At 41.4% G+C, this 12,961-nt stretch overlaps 1 protein-coding gene and 1 pseudogene across 1 annotated transcript in view; one reads left to right on the plus strand and one right to left on the minus strand.

Moving 5' to 3' along the window:
* Nucleotides 1–397: 397 nt before the first annotated feature.
* kcnk18 (potassium channel, subfamily K, member 18) overlaps nt 398–12,961 on the minus strand; it is a 139,123-nt gene continuing 126,559 nt past the window's right edge. Inside the window, exon 3 of the mRNA XM_033629811.2 lies at nt 398–2,155. Coding sequence (XP_033485702.1) covers nt 1,341–2,155 — 815 coding nt within the window. The 3' untranslated portion in view covers nt 398–1,340. The remainder of the gene's footprint in view (nt 2,156–12,961) is intronic.
* LOC144458418 (zinc finger BED domain-containing protein 4-like) lies at nt 8,397–10,045 on the plus strand (annotated as a pseudogene).

Here is a 12,961-nt window from a genome sequence, read left to right on the forward strand (position 1 = left end):
GTGGGTAGAGTGACATTTTATTTGGTAATCTTAACTTTTGATGGTACAGGATAATATTATGGGTCATAGTTGCTGTAGCTGTGAGCTGCTGAAACTGTTTTGGCCCGTGCATTTATCAACCCTGAGACCCAAACCTACCCTGATAAATGCACAGGCCAAATTATCTTGGAAATATAGCTCATAACAATATAAAGTTACCTGAAAAAACAAACAACCTATGACCCATAATATTATCCTGCACCACCAACACATATAGTACAATATGTGTACATATTGTATGTATGTGTATATATATGTATATATATATATATATATATATAGAGAGAGAGAGAGAGAGAGATACACATGTGTAACAGAGGACAGGGCAGAAAAACAGACAGAGACGATTAATCTGCATTAATATTTATTTAATTGATTTAATTAAGACAGGTATATCATATTTGCCATGTTTAAAAAGTTTTTAAAAAAGTGAAATAATAACAAAGAAATTAAAACAGATCCATTATAATTTATGTATTACATTGGACTGGCACTGTGTGTATCTTAACCTCCCTGTCTGTTACATTTTTCTTTGTTTTATTTTTCTCATGTGCTTTTGGGTGCAATGATTAATCAACCTAGTGGACAAAAAATCCTGACCAAATTAGTTGCCAATAAATATGACATCGATGGCATGTCCAGTGGCTACTGTGCCACCAAAACCAGGTATCTGAGGACACATAATGATCATTGTTGAAACAAAAAAAACTATACGTTTCTATATATTTTCTACACAATAATATGGAATTGCTACAAGTCCCTGGTTTGAAGAAATGTACATTGCCAACATTTATTCTGGTGTTTGGGTTGTGTCTGCTGAGCGTGTGGGCAGCCATGTTCATTTGACATCATGTCATTCAGTGAAGTTTAAATGAACAAACAAAACTGAATATAAAAGGCAATTTTATTTGGTTTTCCCAGAAGGGAGTAAGAAATCAAGAGTTCTGTCTTGTAATCAAATGCAACACTATTATTTCCACCCTATGTTGGCCTCAAGGCAGTACAAGTGCCACATAGTACTAAAGTACATCTAATAATCATTTCTTGGCAAAATACTGCAGCTACATATGCAGAATTTGAAGTTCTTCTTGATAGGAATCGTCTTGAATATCACCCTCCTTCACTGGGAAAAAGCATTTGGCACATGCACACTTTTTAATTTGCTCATGCTTATAACCGAACAGCCAGCACAAAGAATTCACTGCACGAGTTCACACAGACTCCTGTTTTGTGCCTGTGTCAAAACCAGGAGTGTGACCTTGTACACCTCTTCGATAAGAGGCAGAGATTCTCTTGCTGACTTAATCATTCTCTTTATTTTGGAAAGTCTCCACATTTCCCCTGCTGATGAACTTGATGCATTGGCGATAGCAGCTTACAATTCGTGTTTGACCGAGCTTGAAAGCCATTGACATGATGGCCATCCCGACAATAATGAAGAGTGAGGTAAGCATGAAGTACTTAGGGTGATGGGGAACAATGTCACCAAAACCGATGGTAGTGAGTGTGATAAAGCAGAAGTAGAAGGGGTCAAAGCCTTTGAATTCTTTTTCCCACAATGGCAAAATCAAGCCGCCAAGAAAAATGTAGGCAAACACGATAAACAGAATCAGAACAAAGGGTACATCCAGCATTTCCATTCCATCCCCTAAGCCTGTGAAGTCCCAAATGGTATATCCTTTTTTAGGTGGTGGCAGCCGGTCTAGCTCTGGACAGGATAGGGTTCTGAGCAGTGGGCCTTTTCTTAGTAAATTCTCCCTAATGAGAATCTTCTCAAAGATCTCTTTGTTGTTTTGGAGCTTGATGGACTTTTGCTGTACATCTGCCTGGCTGTGCAGTACCTGCCGGATGTCGAGGGGTTCACAGACCAAAACGTCATGGCTGAAAACACAGGTGCTGTTCTCGAGTCTCAGGTCCTTTCCTCTCTTCCGAGACCAGGTGTGGGAACGAAGGGTTTTGCAGAGGGTGTGAATGCGCACATAGCCTCTGGACATCAGCAAAGCGAGAAAGTCTCCCACATCGAGGATAACCAGAAGCATGAGAGGAATGCCCACCATGGCATACAAGACACACACCACCTTACCAGTCAAGGTAACTGGATAGATCTCCCCATACCCTGCAAAAACAATTGAGAAAAAGTACGCTTAAGTACTGTGAAGCAGGGGCAACTGTAGGATTTTAACACTTATAGCTTACTCAATTCCTTGGGGGATAAGGACAATCAATTACACAAACACCCAAACCGTCTGACCTCTTTCTGACCACAGCAATCACATTTGAGTTTCTGATCAATGAACCTGGAAATACAAAACCATGGCTTTAAGTATGTTTCTACCAAAATTAAATATTTTGCAATGTTAAGCAGACATGAAGTCATGATTGAGGGTGCTTTCACATCTAACCAGATTGCTTTATTTTCATAAAATCTTGCGCATTTGTCCAGTTTATTTGGGTTGGTGTAAAAGCTATGAACTGTGGACCAAAGAAGAGGGCAGAGACCGCTGGGTCCACTCTCAAGCTAACTTTGGTTCTGTTTCTATGTGGTGTAAAAGCGAAATGGACCAACCATAGGATTTTATGAGAAGCAATGTGATTTCAATGTGAATTTAGAAGCTTAAATCAATCTTCTGGTCATGAACCATCTCATAAGTGATCTTTACAAGTGGCATGATGAAATAAAAATACACACAGTGTCAAGAGTAGAAACAGGTTAATGGTAAGGATAATGAAATAGAAACAGGTTGATGTTAAAGATCATAAAATAGTAACAGGTTAACTGCCACTCGTCTGTTTAGAACAAGTGTAATCTGTAGCTTTTCAATCATTGATTTATTAGTGAATTACAATAGCTATATTAATTTCACTGGAAATATGTGGAATTTTGAAAATAATTTGATATAATTACCTTTGATTGCCTATGACCAAGAGGTGTAATTGTTTGATCACTTCTGAGTTTAATAGGCATTGTGAAGATGTGTTGTCTACATTTTTTTTTCCTCTTTTTGGTCAATAAATTATTCAAAGTTTCAAGAAGTTGCATTTAGACTGTTACCTATTTAAGGTAACACTTCATTCAGACGCTGTTGCATGAAGTCAAAATTGCTTCTATACTGGACTGGCTAGACTCCTGACTAGACAGGAAAACAACACAACAGGATAATGGTTTTTCGTTTGATGGAAATGGACAATGGTGGCAGAGATACCATGAGTAAAAGTTGCTGTCAAAATTTCTGCTATGCTAATGCTAACACTGCTTTCTGTACTGACAAGTGTGTATGTTTTTAGACAGCAACTGGCTTTTGTATTAGTAGTGTACCTTATCTGGATGCCCAGCGTAGGTTTGAATCTCAGACTTTAGGGATGCCCCCTTCAGTAGAGGATTAGAGGATTAGGATTACACCCGACTATGCCTATAGTCATAAGTATAGAGTGTGAATAAAAAGGGGGATAAAACTGTTCCCTGTGGAGCTCGTATTTTAGCCAAAATAACGTCAGACAGTTTATTATCAAGCCTGACAAACTGAGGTCGAGACAAAAGGCAATCGTTGTTCATTATAAATGTGTTGTGCACTTTCAAATTCATTGATTTGTTATCTTAGAGATGGTGTTTAGTTGTATTAAAAGCACTAGAAAAATCAAAAAACATAATTCTAACAGAGCTGGCAGTTGTTTCAAGGTGGCTGTTATTACTATGAAGCATAAAACGTAGTGCAAAAGCTGCCCCATGTGTTAACATCCACCCTGCATCACAGCATTTTGGTTTTGCACCTTCAGCACCTTCACAGCCATCTGTGATTCTACCATCTTTGAAGTTTACCCTTGTCAGCCATTGTTTTGCAGACCATGTAGCCTCAGTCGCCATTTTCAAATCATATCACCATTTTTTTTGTTGTCTGTCTCTTCCACTGTCTCACTCTCACACACACGGATGTAGCATGCACGCACGCACGCACGCACGCACGCACGCACACATATATAGTCACTAGTTAGATTACATATTGTGTGTTTTACTTTTGCTACCATTTTCAAGAAGTGCCATTGGAATTTACATGCTTTCAGTTTAATATGTACAAAAGTGAATGCTGCCAACCTTTCCTAACCCCTAAATCCCCTCAACCTTTAATAGCTATTGATGCAGTAATTTGGGTTGTAGTTATTCATTTGATCATTAATCTAGTTTCAAATTTGATGAGACTAAGTCAATTAGTCGGCTATCATTTTCAAGTTTTGAAGGGTGGTGCCTGAGGTGAAGTTAAACTAAAATTCTATAATACAATATAAATACTGATAGTCACTGTAATGCCGTTCAAGCTGTAGCACCTACAGTGAAGCAGTATGCCTTTTCTTTCAGCATGGACATAAACCCCAGCCAATATCCAGATGTGGCATTCTGCTCATGTAGTTCCTAATGATGACCTGGAGGTGAAGGCTGAGATCTCTCTCTGTGCTGTAGCGTTGGAACACAACAAATGTCCCACAAGTAAGCTCCTGACCACCTTTCGAAGTGGACAGACCTCACAAGGGTTATGCTCTGGATCCTGAAATTTAAAGAGCTACTTCATCAGAGGAGAAGGGTAAGGTGTTATTCTATTAGGATAAACCCTTTGAGATTTATCATCTCGTTTTCAGGGGGTCCCAACATACAACGTAGCAGTGGCGGCTGGCCCATAGAGGGCGCTCGGGCGCCGCCCCCCCCTGGTATTTTTGGATTTTTTATTTTTTTTTAATAAACATTTTTAAAATTAACAATAATCACTTATTCTGAGTATGAGTGTGTTTAAAATGCAACAAAACATGTCATATATAAAATATAAATCATTATATTTTAGGGGAAAATAGCTTCCGGGTCATCTCCTAACCTCTTCGGAGCTTCTGGGGCGATAGAAACAGTGCCCAGTCAGTGCAGCAGCACAGCCAATTGCTGATCTGTTGCTGACATTAGATATGCGCATAGCAACAGAAATTTATCCAATCATCATCGTCAAATCTGATGCCTAAAGGGCGATTAATTTATCGCCCCCAGCCGAGTCTGTCGGTGACAGAGTGGATATCTGAAGACATTGACAATGATGGACGCGGACATTCAAGACAGGATTTAAGCAGCAGCCCCCGAATTCAATCAGGTCTCTTCTCCAAATTCCATTTGAGAGGAGAACATTGGTGGAAAAATTACAAATAAAACAGCTCGGCCCAGATCAACCGGACATCAAAATTAGCCAACAAGCCAGCGAAAAAGGTAAAGTGTATACCAGAGGCTTCTCGCGTAATTGGTACAACAGGAAGGCTTGGCTAGCTGGATGGAGTCATGTAAATGTGGTATTTTGCTTCCCATGTTTACTTTTTAAAATGGCGGGGACAGATACGACATGGACTGTTACAGGAGTGAGGGACATGAAGCATTTACCTGAGAAGATTAAGAAACATGAGTGTACGAGGGCACATATGGAGAACACCATCAAGCTAGCCATGCTAGGCAGAGCTAACATCGAGATGCAGCTGGACGAAGGTCACAGGATTGGTGTGAGGAAGCACAACGAAGAGATACAGATAAAAGATAATTGACTGTCTTAAATTCTGCAGGGCTTTTGAGCTGGCTTTGCATGGCCACAATGAGATGGAGTCCTCAGACAACCCAGTTGTTTTCAGGGGCTTAGTCGATCTGGTCGCCTCGCTCGATGCTGTACTGGAGGAGCACCTGAAGACAGCGACCGTTTTCAAAGGCACCTCAAAGACTGTGCAGAACGAACTGTTGGATTGCATGCTGTCAGTGCTTAAAACTCACATTCTGGAGGAAATAAAAAACGTGGATTATCTTGCTATTCAGGCAGATGAGACAACTGACATTTCCACCCACTGCCAGTTGGTGCTTGTGCTACGGTACATCGACACCCATAACAACATCCAAGAGCGTTTTTTCAAGTTCATCCCTCTTCAGAATGCAACTGCTGACACAATCGCCACATCACTGTTGGAGAGGCTGAGCACCATCCTCCCTGCCGGACAGGAGAGCAGACTGATCGCCCAGGCCTATGATGGGGCAGCAGTGATGAGGGGAGCCACAGGTGGAGTACAGCATAAAGTAAGGGATGTGTACGCAAGTGCACACTACGTCCACTGCTATGCCCATCAGCTCAACCTCATCATGCAGCAGGCAACATCTCACATCCCCAGGATCAGTACTTTCTTTTCAGACCTTGGTGGATTTGCTGCATTCTTCTCCCAGTCATTCAAGCGAACCAGTGTACTTGATCAAGTGGTGGCACACAGACTTCCTAGAACTTCAACAACCAGGTGGAACTTCCACAGTCGTGCTGTTAACACTGTGTATGAGCACAGGGATGACCTCCTTCAGTGTTTCCAGACAATCACAGACTCTGGTGACTTTGATCCTCTAACTGTCAGAGAGGCCGGGGGCTTTGTGAGAATGCTGGAAGATGAGGATTTCTGCTTTTTCCTGGCATTGTTTCACAAGATCATGCCACACGTGGACATGCTGTTTAACCAGCTGCAGAAGAGGAACATCGACTCGGTCTACATCACAGGAGTTATCCAGAGGTTCACCGACCGCATGCAAAACATCAGATAAATAATTATTTATCGTTAGCTGAGAAAAATGCTTATTATGATATTTTTTTGCAATCTTAAACAGTGTAAAAACATAAAGGACACTACAGCAACTCATAAATACTTGTTTCATCATTTTAAAGACAGCAAACAGGAAATTCATTTAGGATGATAATGTATACAGTCTATTAAACACAGTCCACAATGACAAGACTATTTTATTTTATGTCTCCAGTAGACTTGTAGTTCTCGAGACCGGTCTTGGTCTCGAGACCGGTCTCGAGACCACTTTTTTGCGGTCTTGGTCTTGTCACGGCCTCGACAGTCTTTGGTCTCGGTCTTGTCTCGGTGTCGGGTCTCTCGGTCTCGCAATGTCTCGGACTGGCCGAGCGGTCTCAAAGGGATTTGTAACCTATAATATCCAGGCAGGCACAGTTTTTTTTTGATATCATTATACGCCCCCTTCAAGTGGTACCAATCACATGCATTTTGTGACACAGACGGCGTTGGCGCTCGTCCTCTCACGCCCCCCCCCTCCTAAAGCACGGTCACGGATCGATGGAGGAGGACGCAAAATGTCGGCGAATTCGTCAGTCGACAGGTTTGGTTTTACAGACCATAAAGAGTTCGTTTGCCACACAACAAAGAAGAAGAAGCATTCTGCAATATGTAAATTTTGCAAAGTGTGTTTAACGGAGACAGGAGGGACCACATCGACTTTCACCAGACATCTGGAGCGAAAACACCGGGAAAGGTAAGCAACTAGCTCTGATACTTCGTTAGCAGTAACGTTAACCACCTCTCCAACCTCCCGTCACCAAACAGATTATGTGTGTAATTTATTATTGTGACTTATTATGCGTTCTTACATGTGCGGTATAAAGTTAGATAATAGGGATAGATTTTTGTAAGCCTCTGCGGACTTTATTAACCTGGTGACACACACACTCACACTCACACATACGCTTGCTCCCTCTCGTGCCTAAATGATCAACATGCAATGCAGCCTTATTTTATTATTATATATTTTATTTTATTAAATGTTTGATGTGGTATATGATGTGGTACATGTATGTATAATGTGTGATGTGGTTAACACGGTTAAGTCCTCTTCTGTGTGGCCCTATGAGCCTATCATGCCACTACAGCTGCAGAATGGTTTAGGCTACAGATTCTGTAGAGAACAACATCAGACCTTATAGAGTAGAAGTGTATTTTCTGTTAAGAATGGTTTAATTTCTTATCAACAATACACATGAGTTAGTTGGCTGACAGGAGGAACAGGCATAGTGCTGCGGTTATGCAAAAAGATGAAGTCAAATACAGAGATGATCTGTTAATGTGTCATACTGGATTGGATTTAGGTTTCATAATGCAAAGACCTGATGTTTAGACTGTACACTTAATTTTCATATCACTTGCAAGACAGTTTGTTGTGGTTGAATATGAACAGATCTCTTACAGATGTCTCTTTCCCTATTTTGCAGGTACTTGGAGTACAAAGCAGGACCTGCATCACTGGCGATGGCAGACACCACACAGCAGACAATATCTTCCTTTGCGCAAAGAGTCCACTTATATGCTCCAAATTCATCCAGGCAACAGGCCATTACACAAGCCATCCTCCAGGACCTTGTCATTGGATGCTCTCTGCCCCTGTCTCTAGTAGAAAATCCAAATTTTAGACACTTTCTTTCTGTCATGGATTGCAAATACACTCCTGTGTCTAGGACCAGCTTGACAGAGAAGCAGATACCTTATCTAGTCAGTAAGGTTAAGGATGACATCATCAAAGCACTGGAAGCTCAGGCAAGTGTTGCACTTACAACCGACCTCTGGTCTGAAAGGAGGCTTCGCTCCTTCCTTGGAGTTACTGCGCATATTGCCTGCGAAGACAAGGACTCCTACAGTTTAAAATCCTTTTTGCTGGATTGTCGGCGTTTCACAGGGAAGCACTGTGGTGAACGAATCGCCTCAGAATTTGATGAAATTGTTGAGGAGTATGGCATTAGCAACAAAATAAGCTTCATTCTGACGGATAACGCATCCAACATGAAGCGGGCCTTTAAAGTGAGATTGCCGGACTCAGAGCAACCTGAAAGTGACAGTGATGACCTTGATGATGAAATGATGTGGGAGGACGTAGAAGACTTTGAACAGCCATGGTCATCAGGTGAACGCCTGTCTTGCTTCGCACACTCGCTCCAACTGGTCGTCAGTGATGGCATGAAAGAAGTGAAGGCAATAGCAAGAGCCATTGCTAAGGCCACCAAGTTCACAACCCTGCTTCACAGCAGTTCTAAGGTCAGAGACATGTTTGAGACCCACTTTGGGGCTAATAAATCTATCCCGGCAGCTAACAACACACGCTGGAATAGCACCTTAAAACAGTTAAAAGCTCTCACCACACTTGACCACCGGGCTGTCACAGAAATGTGCAGCGAATGTGATACAGAAAATATTGCGTTTTCAGTCCGAGAATGGTCCCAGCTGAAAGACCTTTGTACTGTGCTTGAGCCTTTTTCTGAGGCAACAGACCTCACAGAAGGAGACACTGTGGTTACCATCAGCATGGTGGTCCCCACCGTCCTGGACTTAAGAACTCATCTCAACAAGATGGAAGTGCAGCTGCCGCAGATTGTGACAATAGTTAGAGCACTAAAAAAGTCTTTAGAGAAAAGGTTCTCAGGGATCTTCAGAAGGATCAACATGGAGCAGGGGGATCCCGAGGAGCCATTTAATCATCGGATCTACTTCCTTGCCGCCATGCTTGATCCCCAGTTTGGTTTGAGCTGGGTAGATTTAGATGTCCATAATGGGGAATCCGGTCCAGCACTGAAGAGGTTCAGAGACGACCTTAAGAAATCATTAACAGGTGGCTATAATTATTATGGTTGTTGTTGTTGTTATTATTACAGTTATTGTTATTATATTGTCATCAGCAGCATCCTGTTTAATCCTGTATTTTGTTTGTGTGTATGTGTGTGTGTGTGTGTGTGCACCTTTTTCCAGACCTTTTGATCAGAGAGGTAGACCGAGATGCAACTGCTGCACCGCTAGCAGAAGATGCGGAAGATGCAGGAGAATTGTGCCATGACTCACCGCCACCCCTGAAACATCAGTGTCTTCTTTCATGCTACAAGGCTTTTAAGATGCAGCACAGCACAACCCGGGACTCGAGCATTACTGCACAAATAAGCAAGTACCTGGACAACATGAATGACTATGACTGTGATGCACTGACCTTTTGGTCAAAAAACCAAGAGCATTTCCCTCAACTACACAATGTTGCCTTAAAAGTCCTCTCTGTCCCTGCCTCTTCTGCCCCAGTGGAGAGAGTTTTTAGCAGAGAAGGCATCTAATGAGACCCCACAGAGCACGGCTAGGCCATAAGATGCTGCGGTTTTTAGTGTTCTTGAAGTGCAATCAGCGACAGATTTAACATGTGAACTACTTGTTCTACAGTTTTAATGTATTAGTTTATGTATCTGTTCTTTGTGATGTCTGTGTTCTATTGTTCTTGTCCCACTGAACTACAGGCTTCATATATTGATAAAGTGTGTTAGAAATGAGATGCCATTGCACACATCAAGGTGACAGAATCTTGCGATCACCAGTTCTTCCTCTTGTTAATGTACAATTTGAAGTACAGTTTTGTAAACTATTTGTATTTTGCATTTGATTTAATGCATTTTTTGATGCACCTGCATGTGTGTCTGTGTATTTAATTACAGTATTGTGCTTACAATGGCCCTGTTTGAATAAATATATGGCATCATTGGCCTTTGAATAATATTTGCATATCGTTGTGATTGATTAAGCATTAGGCCTATGCCATTTCAGTGATGCTGATATTATACAGTGTAATTTGGCTACTGTAATGCAATTTCAAGTTGATAATTGTGTGTATCTTTAATATTTAAAATTCACGTTTCATCTACAAATTAAGTACAATTTAAATCAGTAACATATTTCCCATTCATTAGACTTTTTTTGAGTGCAGGGTAGTGTTGGAGGCTTGTTATTTTGTTAGATGACTTTGGGACTAGTTAATAGTCATGTCAGTCCTTAACAGCACTCAAGAGTCAGTCCTCTAATAGTGTAGAAATAGCGGTCATGCAATTGCTACACATTTGATTTCAGCCAATTGATGAAAACATTTATAGTGAGTTCACACATAACACAAGACATGCACTGTCTCTGTATTATTGTGCCTGTAGTTTAAACAATACAATCTCATATTTATACTAAGCAGCTGAACCCAGTATGGTGCTTATGTTCTACAACTCATGCAAAATGACAAAAAAAATAGGTTTTTTTTTTTTGGTCTCGGTCTCGGTCTTGGTCTTGAGCTCAACTAGTCTTGGTCTTGACTTGGTCTGCCTTGGTCTTGGTCTTGGTCTTGTCTTGGTCTTGAAACTCTCTGGTCTTGGTAGTGTTTTGGTCTCGGTTTAGGCGGTCTTGACTACAAGTCTACTGTGCAGCAGCAGCCCACAAATAAACGGAGGAAACTTGGACAAGGAGAACAGCAGCAGTTGGCTACAGAGGTAAGCTGTACCATTACAGTTCTGTTTACACTCAATTAGATGTTTTTACTTTTTTTATTTATTGGTGTGTAAAATTACCCTCTGCTATGTTTCTCTGTCTACCTTCCTCAATTCCTGAGTCATATTAAGAGTTATATATTTGTTTTTATTACGCCATGTTCAATTCACCACACATCTGAGGAAGGCAGACACTGAAGTGTTTAGATGTGGTTATTTCACATTCCTGATGTTAAGCAGTAAGCTATCCCATCTTCTCACAAAATAACATGCTCCTCTCGTATGAGGATACTGATGACATTATTTAGACTAACAGATGTGAAAATTAAATTCATGTCATAGGTATGTGATACCATTCTTAGTCACACCAGAGAGCGGTTCCCTTTTACCAAGCACCTCATCAGTGCCACTCTGCTGCAAAGAGACTTGTTTGCGCAACACACTGTACAGCGTTCCCGGATGCAGCACTGGAAACCACCGTGGAGGCCTACCCCATGTTGAACAAGGCCAAGCTCAGAACAGAGCTATCCCTCATCTATGAGAACGACGAGTTCAAGGCTTGCAGTGGTGCACTGACTCTGTTCCAGTTTTTCATGGAGAACAACCTTCAGGCCACATTCACTGAGACTGTCAGTCTTCTCAAGATTCTCATCACCACACCCATGACAACAGCAGAATCAGAGAGGTGCTTCTCTACTTTTAAGAGGATCAAGACCTTCCTGAGGAACACCATGACGCAGGATCGCCTGAATGCTCTGGCCATGCTCTCCATGGATAAAAACCTTGTCAGAAACATCCCTGACTTCAACAATAGGGTCATTGAGAGCTTTGCCACTCAGAAGGACAGAAGGGCAAAATTCCTGTACAAATAGATAACAGGCACACACACACGCACGCACGCACGCACGCACGTACACACACACACACACACACATTCCCTTGACCAAATCTTTCTTTGTACATACCTGTAGTTGACCTTTGCACAAGACATCATCCAGCAATATATTGCACTTTAGAAATTTCTTTCTAATTTTGTCTTAGTAGTGTGTGCTAATATTATTGTATATCTAATCTGTTCATCATTTTCTTGATTGTTTAGTCTATAAAATGTTTTTTTTCATTGACTCATATTAGACATATGAAAGAAGCAAAACTTCATCTTCTAACCGCTTCATCCTCTTGAGGGTTGCTGGGGGGCTGAAGCCTATCCCAGCTGACATCGGGCGAGAGGCAGGGTACACCCTGGACAGGTCGCCAGACTATCGCAGGGCTGACACATAGAGACAAACAACCATTCACGCTCACATTCAATTTAGAGTTATCAATTAACCTAGTCCCCAGTCTGCATGTCTTTAGACTGTGGGAGGAAGCCGGAGTGCCCGGAGAGAACCCACCCTGACACGGGGAGAACATGCAAACTCCACACAGAAGGGCTCCCACGCCCGGGATTGAACCGGCAACCCTCTTGCTGTGAGGCGAGAGTGCTAACCACCACACCACCGTGTCGCCCAGAAGCAAAACTTAACATTTGATAATCAAAAACAAAAAAAATGTTTGGAATCTTACCTTGGAAAATCACTCAAATACTGACATTATTATCAAAATTGTTGCAGATAATATTTGTCTTGATCGACTAATTGAAAAATCAGTTAATTGTTGCAGTTCTGATCACATTAGTAACATTTAGCTTGATCATAAAGTACTATACAGTATTCTTCCAGCCAAAGGTTTGAGTTCAGCCACTTTATATTCATTTCTTTATTATACCTCCTTTATACAGTGTAAATTTCATAGATACATTACTACAATCTCTA

This window comes from Epinephelus lanceolatus, chromosome 17 (genome assembly GCF_041903045.1).
Source record: "Epinephelus lanceolatus isolate andai-2023 chromosome 17, ASM4190304v1, whole genome shotgun sequence".
NCBI classification, from domain to species: Eukaryota; Metazoa; Chordata; class Actinopteri; order Perciformes; family Serranidae; genus Epinephelus; species Epinephelus lanceolatus.